Here is a 16,103-nt window from a genome sequence, read left to right as displayed (position 1 = left end):
GTGGTGTTAGGGGGTCCTCACACGCGCACACACACACGATAGTAGATTGATCCCCTATGTGTTGCTCATTCTCAACACACCACACACATTTTGATCTGTAGCCAAATGAATGCATGTTCAGGTGTGCTAAGCTACTTCAACCACAAGCAGAATCATATTAAAAGCCTATTTACTGTATAGGAAGCATAGGTCTACTGTCTAAATATCATTGGCATCATCATAATCTGTACAGTTTTCGTCTCATTTGTTAGGTACGCCATTCTCTCATTTTCTCAGGCAATGGAAAACTGGATAAATGCCGCGTTATTCTAGCGTGTCTACAAATCTAGGCTACACTGTCCAAGCCGTTCTTCTATTGTAACCGTACCCGTACCGCATTGAGTAGCGGAGCGAGGCTGACGCTAGTTGCAGAAAACGTCACAGATTTTTCGCTTTTTAATTATTTTATTTTTTTAACAAAGCGCAATCTTGCCTCACTCTGCCGCTGGACTCCATTCCAACCACTGATCCAATCACATACCGCCTACATCCCTGATTTCTCCTCATCCTATCGCCCGCTGTTCCTCGTATTTTTAATAAGGAAAAATACAAATTTCCACCATGGCAAGCAACGAAGTCAAACCGACGGCGAAAGAGGATGAGAATGCTGGAAACTGGAAAGATTCCATCTTCAACCCAAGGACCGGGGAGTTTTGTGGGCGCACAGCGAAGAGCTGGGGTAAGAAAACCTGGAGCCATAGCCCACAGTCGAAAACCACATTTTTATGATTTATCATATTGCAGGCTATTCAGTTTTGATGTGCATATTGTCACATATAGCCTAATAACGCATCAGTAATATTATATAATATCCACCTATGCATTCATGGTCTCAATCATCACAATCTATTTATGTCTAGTTGGTTTTGTATGTATGTATGTGTGTGGTCTGTGTGTGTGTGTGATTGTGTGTGTGTGTGAGAGAGAGAGAGACAGCTTGTCCATTTCAGCTCTGATAAGCTCAAGACCGATAAATGAGACTAGCCCACCTGTATGAATAATAATTACAGCCAAATACTCAGTGTATTTCCATTGAGACCACAAGTAGCCTTATAGGCTACAACTGAAATATGAGATAGAAGATGGGTCTTTGGTAAAAAAAATAATAATTAGTATGATAAGCTATAAGCAAATGATATTAATTCTTAAGATCATAAATTAAATGATTGCTCCCGTCTCAGAAATCAGAAATATCTGCTCTGTAGTGTACATCAGTGTTTGTGGCTGTGTGTGGCTGTGTGTGGCTGTGTGTGTGGCTGTGTGTGTGGCTGTGTGTGTGTGTGTGTGTGTGTGTGTGTGTGTGTTTGTGTGTGTGTGTGCCTGTGAATTCCCTGGAACAGACCAGTTTATGACTATCTAACATCCAGCTAACATGATTATGCGAAGACCTTCCACTTGTGTTACAGATGAGATACACTACCGACACAAAGAACATATGGAAATAAAATGTAGATTTCTCATTTCTGGAATTTATATCCTCAATTTTAAAAGCAGTAGTCTTTGTTTTCTTTGAAGATGGTGAGCCGAGCTGGCTCTATATATGGTAGCTAGCAGCAAGTATTGACCCTGTGCGGTGCTGTGGGATGCTCCTCCCTCACGCTGTCAGAACTCCTCCTCCCACTGCAACGGCAGCATGGCTGCCCACATTAGCATACTTGTCAAGGTCAATTGGCTTTCCCTGCCGGTGCATGATGGGAACATGTCGGAGGAGAGTGGAAGAGGATTTTTCAGTGGCTGGATGGGGGGGGGGGGGGGGGACGACGACTATGTAGACTGTAGACCGAGTGTGGTGACCAACCTGACTGTGTAGACTGTAGACCTAGTGTGGTGACCAACCTGACTGTGTAGACTGTAGACCTAGTGTGGTGACCAACCTGACTGTGTAGACTGTAGACCTAGTGTGGTGACCAACCTGACTGTGTAGACTGTAGACCGAGTGTGGTGAACAACCTGACTGTGTAGACTGTAGACCGAGTGTGGTGACCAACCTGACTGTGTAGACTGTAGATCTAGTGTGGTGACCAACCTGACTGCGTAGACTGTAGATCTAGTGTGGTGACCAACCTGACTGTGTAGACTGTAGACCTAGTGTGGTGACCAACCTGACTGTGTAGACTGTAGACCTAGTGTGGTGACCAACCTGACTGTGTAGACTGTAGACCTAGTGTGGTGACCAACCTGACTGTGTAGACTGTAGACCGAGTGTGGTGAACAACCTGACTGTGTAGACTGTAGACCTAGTGTGGTGACCAACCCGACTGTGTAGACTGTAGACCTAGTGTGGTGACCAACCTGACTGTGTAGACTGTAGACCTAGTGTGGTGAACAACCTGACTGTGTAGACTGTAGACCTTGTGTGGTGACCAACCTGACTGTGTAGACTGTAGACCGAGTGTGGTGAACAACCTGACTGTCTGTTTGCATGGTAGGTCTAGGTGAATGTTAAAGCCCACCTCGTTCAATGGAATGCTTACACCCGATATAATATTATATTGGCTAAGCAATAAACATTCATTTACATGAATAGACATTACAAATACAACATTTCTGCAGGGTTGGAATTATCTATTCATTATTGGGGATGGGCTGGATCGATATTTATTTGTAATGCCGCATTCACCTCATGTGAGAGTGATCGGAAGAACGACTTGTCTACTTCGGAGGAAGGTTCACGTGCTAGGAGCTCGAGAGGGAACGCAATAACCATTCTGACCATTGACAGCCGAAATCGCGGTCATTTTTGTTGACATTTTTCAGTGGTGCCTGATGTCAAAGTTCATCATGTGGGATAGACCGGGGTCAAGAGATCATACCCCCGTTTCCTAGTCGTAATTACGAGTTGGAGGGGCGTTCATGTGTATTAGCCCCAGTCGGAAGAGCGTATTTCTGAGTTCCTGACATGACGTGAACACAGCATAAAGCTTATGCGGGTTCCCAGTTCCCAGCACCCATGGGCAGCCCTGTCATTTCATAAGGGTTCAGACTTGGATCTGTCAATCAAATTGCTAGGCTGTTCTGTCATCTTTGATTATACTGCCTATCATCGTAAGAAAACAAAATGCATACCTTTGCACAACATAATGTTCAGGCTTGAAATTGTTCCTCATCTCTCCTTGCTTACTTATCCAGTTCTTTACATTGAAAGCCGTCCTCATTGAAATTACTAATGTTTACTTGGATGAATGATGTAAAACACATGAATAAGGATGAATGATCTAAAACGCATTAATAAGGATGAATGATCTAAAACACATTAATAAGCCACTATGCCAGAGGCAGTTCACCAAACGACCCCAGTATGATCAGATTTTTGTAGACCTAGATTTTAGCTCTGAGGGCTAACACAGTCTGGAGTCGTGCTAATCTCCTCTCTCTCTCTCTCTCTCTCTCTCTCTCTCTCTCCCCCAGGCCTCATCCTCCTGTTCTACTTGGTGTTCTATGCTTTCCTGGCTGGGATGTTCGTCCTCACCATTTGGGTCATGCTGCTGACGCTAGACGACTATGTGCCAAAGTACCGCGACCGGGTGCCACACCCAGGTAAGTAGCACCACAGTTTAAATGATTTATTCAATAAACCAATCAATCAATCAACCAACCAATAAATCAATCAACCAATAAATAAATAAATCAACCAACCAATCAACCAACCAACCAATAAATCAATCAACCAACCAACCAATAAATCTAATAACCAATCAGTCAATCAATCAACCAATCAGTCAGTCAGTCAATCAATCAACCAATCAATCATTAAATTGATCAGATTGGAAGATTTTTGATTATTAGGAGATTTTTAAAGCACAGGGTCATTCTGAGGGAAAACTAATATCCAAGAAGTGCTGTATTTAGTTGATTTTGAGCCCAAATTCTGTCGGTTCGGGACAGGTAGTCAACTTTTTAAAACCTGAGAAACCTGTGGACTACTATTGGTCAATATTGCCCAGTAGGCACTATACTATACGGCTGCTGTTGAATAATGGGATTTCTGGTATGAACTGCAATGGTAATGGCCAAACTCTTTATACACTTTATTTAAAGGCTACCTATGAATATGTTATGAACGGGTTATGTATAGGTTATGAATGTGGTATGTATGGGTTATGAATGTGTTATGTACAGGTTCTGAATGTGTTATGAATGTGGTATGTATGGGTTATGATTGTGGTATGTATGGATTATAAATGTGTTATGTATGGTTATGAATGTGGTATGAATGTTATGAATGTGGTATATATGGGTTATAATTGTGGTATGTATGGATTATGAATGTGTTATGTATGGGTTATGAATGTGTTTGTATGGGTTATGAATGTGTTTGTATGGGTTATGAATGTGTTATGTATGGTTATGAATGTGTTATGTAGGGGTTACAAATGTGTTATATATGTTATGAATGTGGTATGTATGGGTTATGAATGTGTTTGTATGGTAATGAATGTGTTATGTATGGGTTATGAATGTGTTATGTATGGTTATGAATGTGGTATGTATGGGTTATGAATGTGTTATGTATGGTTATGAATGTGTTATGTATGGTTATGAATGTGGTATGTATGGGTTATGAATGTGTTATGTATGGTTATGAATGTGTTATGTATGGTTATGAATGTGGTATGTATGGGTTATGAATGTGTTATGTATGGTTATGAATGTGTTATGTATGGTTATGAATGTGTTATGTATGGGTTATGAATGTGTTATGTATGGTTATGAATGTGTTATGTATGGTTATGAATGTGTTATGTATGGGTTATGAATGTGGTATGTATGGGTTATGAATGTGTTATGTATGGTTATGAATGTGTTATGTATGGTTATGAATGTGGTATGTATGGGTTATGAATGTGTTATGTATGGTTATGAATGTGTTATGTATGGTTATGAATGTGGTATGTATGGGTTATGAATGTGTTATGTATGGTTATGAATGTGTTATGTATGGTTATGAATGTGGTATGTATGGGTTATGAATGTGTTATGTATGGTTATGAATGTGTTATGTATGGTTATGAATGTGGTATGTATGGGTTATGAATGTGTTATGTATGGGTTATGAATGTGTTATGTATGGTTATGAATGTGTTATGTATGGTTATGAATGTGTTATGTATGGGTTATGAATGTGTTATGTATGGTTATGAATGTGTTATGTATGGTTATGAATGTGTTATGTATGGGTTATGAATGTGTTATGTATGGTTATGAATGTAGTATGTATGATGGGAATGTGTTATGAAGGCCTTATGAAGGTATATTTCAAAGGAAGTGTTAATGGGTTTACCACACAACATTGGTGACCCTGATTTCTGTGTTAGTGGATTTAACTATTTTTCACCATGTAGTTTTGATGACCCTGAAGGAAGTTGTGATCTCATACTGTACCCTCTGTCCCTTAGGGTTGGTCATCCGGCCAAAACAATTGGACATGCTGTTTAACAGATCACAACCTCTCCAGTTCAGCACGTATGTCCAGACCTTAGAGTCTTACCTGCAACGTGAGTTTTAGTCTTTTATCTTGTCTCCTTGCAAAATCTGTGCCCCTTCTCTCTCTCTCTGGCTCTCTCTCTAACTCGCCTTCATTCTTTCTCTCTCTCTCTCTTTCTCTCTCTCTCTCTCTCTCTCTCTCTCTCTCTCTCTCACTCTCTCGCTCTCTCGCTCTCTCTCTAACTTGCCTTCATTCTCTCTCTCTCTCTCTCTCTCTCTCTCTCTCTCTCTCTCTCTCGCTCTCTCTCTAACTCGCCTTCATTCTCTCTCTCTCTCTCTCTCTCTCTCTCTCTTTCTCTCTCTCTCTCTTTCTCTTTCTCCCTCTCTCTCGTTCTCTTTCTCTCTCTGTCTCTCTCTCTCTCAATTGTAAATGTTATTTTCAATAAGAGATACAGAGAAACAATGTTTCAAAGCATAGGAGGATGGTTAAAACTAGCATGAAATGATACGTTAACAATTACGCATACAAAATATCAGCCTGGGCTGAGTTTCTCTTGTAGCCAATGTCTTATTCATCTCAACAACCTAGCTGCAGTCGAGGAACAAACATCAAAATGTTTGACTGTCAATCATCTGTGCATGAACGAACAAAACGTGTCAAATGAAGCACTTTGCTGTCTGGGTTGTCGACAGAAATGAAAAGAAATCTGTCGTTATTGTCTTTTCTCAGAGTACAATGACACGGAGCAGGAGAGGAATGAGGCGTGCACGGCAGGGGTCTACTTTGAGCAAGAGGGAGAGGTGGGCGAGCAGAGGAAGGCCTGTCAGTTCAAGAGGAGCTCTCTGAGCCGCTGCTCCGGCCTGTCCGACTCTACCTTCGGTTACGCTGAGGGGAGACCATGTGTCCTCCTCAAAATGAATAGGGTACCTCCTCCTTTTCCCTCTTGTCTATAAATACATGGTTGTGACCCTAAAATATATTGCCATTCCAAAGTGTGTGCTTACACACTGCCATGGATTAAAGCATTGTATTGGTGTAAGTATTGGCTGTATGGAGTTTCTACCATTGTTCAAGCCTTGATGGGGATTGTGCAAGTGCACATTTTGGGAAAATGGTAGAGAATTGGGACGAAGCCAAGACTCTTTCCTTGGATGCATGTAATTGAAGTCAATACAGTTGGGTCCTAATGAGGTGCACATTGGATAAGTGCAGACCACAGGTTGGTGGCACCTTAATTGGGGAGGACGGGCTTGTGGCAATGGCTGGAGCGGAATCAGTGGAATGGTATCAAACACATCAAACACATGGTTTCCATGGGTTTGATGCCATTCCATTCATTCTGTTCCAGGCCATTATTATGGGCTGTCCTCCCCTCAGCAGTCTCCTCTGGTGCCGACCCAATTAACGGTTCTAACTTAGAATATGTGGACAACTACAAATACCTAGGTGTCTGGCTAGACTGTAAAGTCTCCTTCCAGACTCATATTAAACATCTCCAATCCAAAATTAAATCTAGAATCGGCTTCCTATTTCGCAACAAAGCCTCCTTCACTCACGCCGCCAAACATACCCTCGTAAATCTGACTATCCTGCCGATCCTCGACTTCAGTGATGTCAAAATAGCCTCCAACACTCTACTCAGCAAACTGGTGCAGTCTATCACAGTGCCATCCATTTTGTTACCAAAGCCCCTTATACCACCCACCACTGCGGCCTGTATGCTCTAGTCGGCTGGCCCTCGCTACATATTCATCGCCAGATCCACTGGCTCCAGGTCTTCTGTAAATCGATGCTAGATTAAACTCTGCCTTATCTCAGCTCACTGGTCACGATGACAACACCCTCCCGTAGAAAGCGCTCCAGCAGGTATATCTCACTGGTCATCCCCAAAGCCAACACCTGCTTTGGCCGCCTTTCCTCCCAGTTATCTGCTGCCATGACTTGAACGAATTGCAAAAATTGCTGAAGCTGGAGACTTATATTTCCCTCACTAACTTTAAACATCAGCTATCTGAGCAGCTAACCGATCGCTGCAGCTGTACATAGTCCCTCTGTAAATAGCCCATCCAATCTACCAACCTCATCCCCATATTGTTTTTATTTACTTTTCTGCTCTTTTTGCACACCAGTATCACTACTTGCACATCATCATCTGCTCATCTATCACTCCAGTGTTAAATTGCTAAATTGTAATTACTTTGCTACTGTGGCCTATTTATTTCCTTACCTCCTCACGCCATTTGCTCACACTGTATATAGACTTTCTTTTTTCCTATTGTGTTATTGACTGTACGCTTCTTTATTCCATGTGCAACTCTGTGTTGTTTGTGTCGCACTGCTTTGCTTTATATTGGCCAGGTCGCAGTTGTAAATGAGAACTTGTTCTCAACTTGCCTACCTGGTTAAATAAAGGTGAAATAAAAATAATAACAATAAAACAATTCAAGGCAGTGCTGTGTAGTTCACTAGTCCCAATTCAAATACATTTTTCAGTGGACACATTCACAAGAGCCTCGAGCTATTGTACATATCAGTAGGTGACATGAATCAGTAGGTGACATGTATCAGTAGGTGACATGAATCAGTAGGTGACATGAATCAGTAGGTGACATGAATCAATAGGTGACATGAATCAGTAGGTGACATGAATCAGTAGGTGACATGAATCAGTAGGTGACATGAATCAATAGGTGACATGAATCAGTAGGTGACATGAATCAGTAGGTGACATGAATCAATAGGTGACATGAATCAGTAGGTGACAAGAATCAGTAGGTGACATGAATCAATAGGTGACATGAATCAGTAGGTGACATGAATCAGTAGGTGACATGAATCAATAGGTGACATTAGCCCATAGTGGATTTCTTTCCTTCTCCTCAATCTAGTTATTTTTATTTGCTTCTCTTTGTTGTCATTCTCTATTAGTGTGTTTTACAGTCTTATCCTTGTCTGTGTTTCTATATCATTGGATTACTCAGAGTAGACCACATAATAATGGTTTTAATGTGCCTATTGTCTTATTTCGGCTCTCTGATTGGTTGATTGATTAATTAGTTTTCCATTCACAGATCATTGGGCTGAAGCCGCGTGGAGATCCCTATGTCAACTGCACGGCAAAGGTAAATGTCATCAGGATTTCAGTATGTGTGTTTTTGAAGAACAATCTGGTTACATTTATAGCATTTTATGTTATTTATGGTTTATGTTGATATTTGTGTGTACCTTTTTCCTGATTTGGTTGGATGTTTGTTTTTTCTGCTTTCAGTCGACGCTTTAGGGTAAGCTTAGCGATGTGTAAATGTCTCATTTTATTTTCCAAGCTATTACAACGTGGAAAGGATTTACAGGGTTGTTTTGTAATCCCAGTCCTTTTCCATATTGTGGTCCTGTGTGACGCAGTATACTGGTGTTATAATAGGAGCCTTATAGAACCTTTCAGTGGCTACACTGATTATTTGCATTGTGCCCCCCCCCCCCCCCAACCCCTCTTTTACGCTGCTGCTACTCTCTGTTTACCATATATGCATAGTCACTAGAACTATACATTCATGTACATACTACCTCCATTGGCCCGACCAACTAGTGCCCCCGCACATTGGCTAACCGGGCAATCTGCATTGTGTCCCTCCACCCACCGACCCCTCTTTTACGCTACTGCTACTCTCTGTTCATCATATATGCATAGTCACTTTAACCATATCTACATGTACATACTACCTCAATTAGCATGACTAACCGGTGTCTGTATGTAGCTTCACTACTGTTATAACCTCACTACTGTTATAACCTCACTACTGTATATAGCCTCGCTGCTGTATATAGCCTCTCTACTGTATATAACCTCTCTACTGTATATAGCCTCTCTACTGTATATAGCCTCTCTACTGTATATAGCCTCTCTACTGTATATAGCCTCTCTACTGTTATAGCCTCTCTACTGTATATAGCCTCTCTACTGTTATAGCCTCTCTACTGTATATAGCCTCTCTACTGTATATAGCCTCACTACTGTATATAGCCTCACTACTGTTATAGCCTCACTACTATTATAGCCTCACTACTGTTATAGCCCCTCTACTGTATATAGCCTCGCTACTGTTATTTTTCACTGCCTTTTTACTGTTGCTTTTATTTCTTTACTTACCTATTATTTACCTAACACTTTTTTTGCACTGTTGGTTAGAGCCTGTAAGTAAGCATTTCACTGTGATTTGATAACTTAACTTTGATTTGATTTGTTATACTCAAACTGTATAGAATGTTCCAGTGTTATAATCAAACCTTTTAGAATGTTCCAGTGTTATAATCAAACTGTATAGAACGTTCCAGTGTTATAATCAAACCTTTTAGAATGTTCCAGTGTTATAATCAAACCTTTTAGAATGTTCCAGTGTTATAATCAAACCTTTTAGAATTTTCCAGTGTTATAATCAAACCTTTTAGAATGTTCCAGTGTTATAATCAAACCTTTTAGAATGTTCCAGTGTTATAATCAAACCTTTTAGAATGTTCCAGTGTTATAATCAAACCTTTTAGAATGTTCCAGTTTTATAATCAAACCTTTTTAGAATGTTCCAGTGTTATAATCAAACCTTTTAGAATGTTCCAGTGTTATAATCAAACCTTTTAGAATGTTCCAGTTTTATAATCAAACCTTTTAGAATGTTCCAGTGTTATAATCAAACCTTTTAGAATGTTCCAGTGTTATAATCAAACATTTTAGAATGTTCCAGTGTTATAATCAAATTGTATAGAACATTCCAGTGTTATAATCAAACCTTTTAGAACGTTCCAGTGTTATAATCAAACCTTTTAGAATGTTCCAGTGTTATAATCAAACCTTTTAGAATGTTCCAGTTTTATAATCAAACCTTTTAGAATGTTCCAGTGTTAATATTAAACCTTTTAGAATGTTCCAGTGTTAATATTATAAGACCTGGCCATTGAGTGTGATCTCTCACGGACCCCAGAAAGAGAAGCTGTTGCTTAATGTAACAGCTAATGGCGTTACAGTACAGCATATGCAGCACAAGGAATATTTCCAATTCTTAAATAATGTATTATTCTTACATACTCATATGGACTTGTGAAGATCTGAAAAGATTGGATAGGTGTGAGCAATATGGCAAAATTTGCCACATAGTAGAGGGCAAAGTGTAGCTTGTAGCTATTACCATAATACCTACTATGTATACCTATCAGAGGAGGCCGTCTTCCTAAAGCTCCTCCCACCAACCTCCTCTGATAGCTATCCAACCCTTTCAGATGAAGTCCTTAGCCTAACGGTCTGTTTGGATAGGATAGACATATTCTTGCTTTTGACCATTATACTTCCTCTTCCTCCTTTTCCCCTTCAGAGGGACAACCCCATACAGATGCAGTACTTCCCAAGTGAGGGACGCTTCGATAAAATGTATTTCCCTTACTACGGCAACAAACTTCATGTAAGTTTGGGTCAAAGGTCAATATTTGTCCATTTCTGATGTCTTGTCATGCTGGTTTCTTGGTGCTTGATGGGAAAGCATTATTGTACAATGATGCAAGAATTTGGAATACTGTTGGATGGACGTGTGAGATATTCAACAGTCCATGTTGGTGAGATATTTAACCGTCCATGTTGATCAGATATTCAACAGTCCATGTTTATGAGATATTCAACCGTCCATGTTGGTGAGATATTCAACAGTCCATGTTGGTGAGATATTCAACAGTCCATGTTGGTGAGATATTCAACAGTCCATGTTGGTGAGATATTCAACAGTCCATGTTGGTGAGATATTCAACAGTCCATGTTGGTGAGATATTCAACAGTCCATGTTGATGAGATATTTAACAGTCCATGTTGGTGAGATATTCAACAGTCCATGTTTATGAGATATTCAACCGTCCATGTTGATGAGATATTCAACCGTCCATGTTGGTGAGATATTCAACCGTCCATGTTGGTGAGATATTCAACCGTCCATGTTGATGAGATATTCAACCGTCCATGTTGGTGAGATATTCAACCGTCCATGTTGGTGAGATATTCAACCGTCCATGTTGGTGAGATATTCAACCGTCCATGTTGGTGAGATATTCAACCGTCCATGTTGGTGAGATATTCAACCGTCCATGTTGGTGAGATATTCAACCGTCCATGTTGGTGAGATATTCAACAGTCCATGTTGATGAGATATTCAACCGTCCATGTTGATGAGATATTCAACCGTCCATGTTGATGAGATATTCAACAGTTCATGTTGATGAGATATTCAACCGTCCATGTTGGTGAGATATTCAACCGTCCATGTTGGTGAGATATTCAACCGTCCATGTTGGTGAGATATTCAACCGTCCATGTTGGTGAGATATTCAACCGTCCATGTTGGTGAGATATTCAACCGTCCATGTTGGTGAGATATTCAACCGTCCATGTTGGTGAGATATTCAACCGTCCATGTTGGTGAGATATTCAACCGTCCATGTTGGTGAGATATTCAACCGTCCATGTTGGTGAGATATTCAACCGTCCATGTTGGTGAGATATTCAACCGTCCATGTTGGTGAGATATTCAACCGTCCATGTTGGTGAGATATTCAACCGTCCATGTTGGTGAGATATTCAACCGTCCATGTTGGTGAGATATTCAACCGTCCATGTTGGTGAGATATTCAACCGTCCATGTTGGTGAGATATTCAACCGTCCATGTTGGTGAGATATTCAACCGTCCATGTTGGTGAGATATTCAACCGTCCATGTTGGTGAGATATTCAACCGTCCATGTTGGTGAGATATTCAACCGTCCATGTTGGTGAGATATTCAACCGTCCATGTTGGTGAGATATTCAACCGTCCATGTTGGTGAGATATTCAACCGTCCATGTTGGTGAGATATTCAACCGTCCATGTTGGTGAGATATTCAACAGTCCATGTTGGTGAGATATTCAACCGTCCATGTTGGTGAGATATTCAACAGTCCATGTTGGTGAGATATTCAACAGTCCATGTTGGTGAGATATTCAACAGTCCATGTTGATGAGATATTCAACAGTCCATGTTGGTGAGATATTCAAGTCCATGTTGGTGAGATATTCAACCGTCCATGTTGGTGAGATATTCAACCGTCCATGTTGGTGAGATATTCAACCGTCCATGTTGGTGAGATATTCAACAGTCCATGTTGGTGAGATATTCAACCGTCCATGTTGCATGTCTTTTTTTGCTTCCACTCCTTTGTACTTCTTTTCTTTCCTACCCTATTCCACTCCCTGTTTTTCTCTCTCTCCCTTCTCCTTTCTCTCTCTCTTTCTACTCCCTCCCACCTCTCTTCTTCTCACCCTTTACTCTCTGTCTACAGGAGAGGTATGTGCAGCCGGTGGTTGCTGTTAAGCTGTTGCTGAACAAGGAGGACTACAACACGGAGCTGACCATTGAATGCCGGATTGAGGGATCCGACCTGCGCAACAACGACGACAGAGACAAGTTCCTGGGCCGTGTCACCTTCCGAATCACAGTCAAAGAGTAGTAGGGAGTAGTGAGGAGGAGGCTAGTGTGGAGAAATGTGGTTCTTACTCCTCCCGGAAGATTCCTGGTAGATTAAGATGGGCCTAATTCCAAACCAATCCCTCCACCCTCACTCCAGATACTAGGCGAGGGACATTCAAATCTGGTCTTTTTCACATCACCTTGGTAATTCATTGATTGGCCAGATAATCTACTCACCTGTTGTTACAGGTCAGTCTCTAGCTAGGCAGGATGGGGAAGGATTAAAACCAGCAGTTCTGTGAAACCTGAATCTCAGATTTGAATACCCTTCTCTTGGGCTCTTGTTGACTCCATCTTGTATTTCTGATAGGGTTGGATATGTGTAAGCATAGCAAGAGTGCTAGATGAAGCAATTATCATATCATAGCTGATGCCAATCCATTCCTTTCAGATCTACAGTGCATCACACCCAACAAGGGCCTAGACTAGTGCCTACAAATGTAGGAGCTTAATTTGATCAGTCTTTCGTTGCTGAGAATTTAGCAGGAAATATTAACAAAGGTTTCTAAAGTTTGTAATTTCCACTTTGAAATTTCCGATTTGATTTGCCCTAACGAAAAACGTATCCAGCCATACAAAAATTATATTCATTATAATCCACATAATACATCACATTTCCTCTTCTGCAGGATTATCTCCCTGCTATAGCAAACTGGCTCAAATTAAGATCCTACATCTGTGATGGGGTGAGAGATCGGTGTGCGATTGGATCAAAAGGATAGGGTAGTGATGTCATCAATTTTCAACTTATCTCCTGGAAAAAGCGTTAATCGTGCCAAATTTAATGGAACATCAAGTTCCCTTGTTTACTTCTATGTTTACTCTAGTACAGGCCTGGGCAACTCCAGTCCTCGGGGGCCTGATTGGTGGTCACACTTTTGCCCCTAGACCCAACTAACACCTCTGACTCCAATAATCAACTAATCATGATCTTCAGTTAAAAATGAAATGAGTTTACATCAGCTGTGTTTTCTAGGGATGGAGGGAAAAGTGTAACACCTATCAGGCCCCCGAGGACTGGAGTTATCCACCCCTGTTTAGGATGGCGCATATCTTTGTCTTCTCTTTCATTATGTCATTCTAGCAAGAGTCTTTTCATGACTCACCAACCTAACGGCCATCAGACCCTTCTATTAGTGGGCTTTTGTTGTCTGACCCAGTGCTCTAGTGTTGATCTAGGCTCAGATCTTATTTTCTATTCAGATGGTCTAGATTGGAGCTTAGATGTGGTAAACTGAACCTAGATCAGGGCTTTAGTGCCAAGGGTTGGATCAACTGTTAGGAGTTAGCCTCAATCAGTATTTAACCATCAGTCATCCACTGTCAATACAACCATGTTTTAAGTTGACCCTCTCATCTGAAAACAGAACAAATAATTATTCCTCAACATCACATCCCATAGATAGAGTCAACCCTAGTGAAACACTGTCGAACCCAGATGCCCTCTACAATTACATGTAATTTAGAATCCTTTTCGTCTTGGGACCACAATTTGATATTATAATATTATAATAGGGAACTGTAGATAGGTGTGTGTGTGTGGTGTGGTCTGACCACAACCCAGTGGTGTGCCGTCTGTCTGTCCGGCTGCATGTCTGTGTGTCTGTTTACTCTACCCCTGACCTCACCACTGTAACAGCCAAAGTGGATGAGGTGAGTTATCCTCCCTCCCTTGCGTGCATACACACACACACACACACACACACACACACACACACACACACACAAGCGATTGGAGACCTGCGAGGAAGCGCTGTGTAAATGCAATTCATTGTATCTATGTACTGTATATGCCTATCTTTGGGTGGAAAGCGTGTCTGTTTGTCTCTTACTCTCAGTCTACCCCTCCCTCTGTCTTTCTCAATGTATATATTTAATGGATTCACACAGTATTTTTTTCTGTCACAGAACACAATGTCTGAGCACTGTAAAGAAGAAACTATATAAACAAAGATTTACAGGACACGATCATATTCAAAGCTATGTCTAAAATTTAATCCTGAAGGAACAACTTGTTATCATCTGCATGATGCCGCAACAATTGTGGATTAAAAGGTGATTTGAGGAGAATAAAAAAATTTAACCTGTGGTTTTATGTCTTGTGTCTTATCTCTTATGTGTCGTTATGTAATGATTGTCAAGGTTACACGGAACCCAAACTGGCTGCGAGCGCAGCCTATTTGGCATAATGAGCACAAGTAGCTTGTGGTATTCTACCTTTGCCACAAGAGGGCAGCAGCATGAAGGCAGAGAGATCCGTTGAATGGCTTGCTTTAAAGACGTCTTCCAGCAATTCATTCACTTTTCCTGTTGAAATGCGATATCCCAAGTAACAATACGGTAAAGTACGTACGCACACTGAAAGGCAGCAGCTAATGGGGATCCGTAATAAACACAAATACAAAAAGGGTAAAAAAAAAACTATACATTTTTAGCAAAAATGTTGTTTTTCAGAAACAACTGCAAACTTCAAGGAGTTGTCAGATGTGATGTCATCAGCCTCCTCATTGCTTGAGGAACAATAGAGAACAAAAGAGGAGGATACCTGGGATACCTATTGAGATGTGCATTTTGTTAATAAGTACATCAGGTGTTCAATGAGGTGAAAAGGAGACTGGAGTATTTTATTAAAATATATTTTTTTAATTTAACCTTCATTCATCTATTTTATCAGTTAAGAACACATTTTTATTTACAATGATGGCCTACCTTTGGAATGGTGCTATCCAGTAGTGATATTTATCATAGTGGTAACCTAATGGTTTGCACTCAAGCAATAATTGTGTTTAAGCACCCATTTTCATGAGTAGTAGATAATAGGCATCATCTTTAATTAAAGGAGCTTGATTGTGCAAATTAGGTGATGACATCATTTAGTGACTTCTAGCGACTTTTAGGACAGCCAATAGCTACTTTCCTTACTGAGAAGTTGGCAACACCGCACCAGCTTATCACTCTCACTAGAGGAACTGTCACTATTCTGGAGGGGAGGAAGAAGAGGAAGAGCAAGGCCATTGTCATTGCCGGGCAATGAGGTCTCTGTCGGACACGAAGGCTGCTAGTGCCAGCTGCTGCATCAGTAGTCCTACTAGCTTCCACCTGCTAG

At 40.9% G+C, this 16,103-nt stretch overlaps 1 protein-coding gene across 1 annotated transcript; it reads left to right on the top strand.

Annotated features, from left to right (window-relative positions):
• LOC110509072 (sodium/potassium-transporting ATPase subunit beta-3) lies at positions 1–15,075 on the top strand. The gene is made up of 7 exons (XM_036966648.2): positions 1–718; positions 3,448–3,576; positions 5,436–5,534; positions 6,194–6,387; positions 8,536–8,586; positions 10,825–10,911; positions 12,810–15,075. The coding sequence occupies exons 1-7, from the start codon at positions 601–603 to the stop codon at positions 12,975–12,977; spliced, it is 846 nt and encodes a 281-aa protein (XP_036822543.1). The 5' UTR covers positions 1–600; the 3' UTR covers positions 12,978–15,075.
• The last annotated feature ends 1,028 nt before the right edge of the window (positions 15,076–16,103 follow it).

The sequence above is a fragment of the Oncorhynchus mykiss genome, chromosome 28 (genome assembly GCF_057628025.1).
Source record: "Oncorhynchus mykiss isolate SJ-2025 chromosome 28, ASM5762802v1, whole genome shotgun sequence".
NCBI classification, from domain to species: domain Eukaryota; kingdom Metazoa; phylum Chordata; class Actinopteri; order Salmoniformes; family Salmonidae; genus Oncorhynchus; species Oncorhynchus mykiss.
Note: the sequence above shows the minus strand (reverse complement) of the source record. Positions and strands in the feature narration are given on the sequence as shown.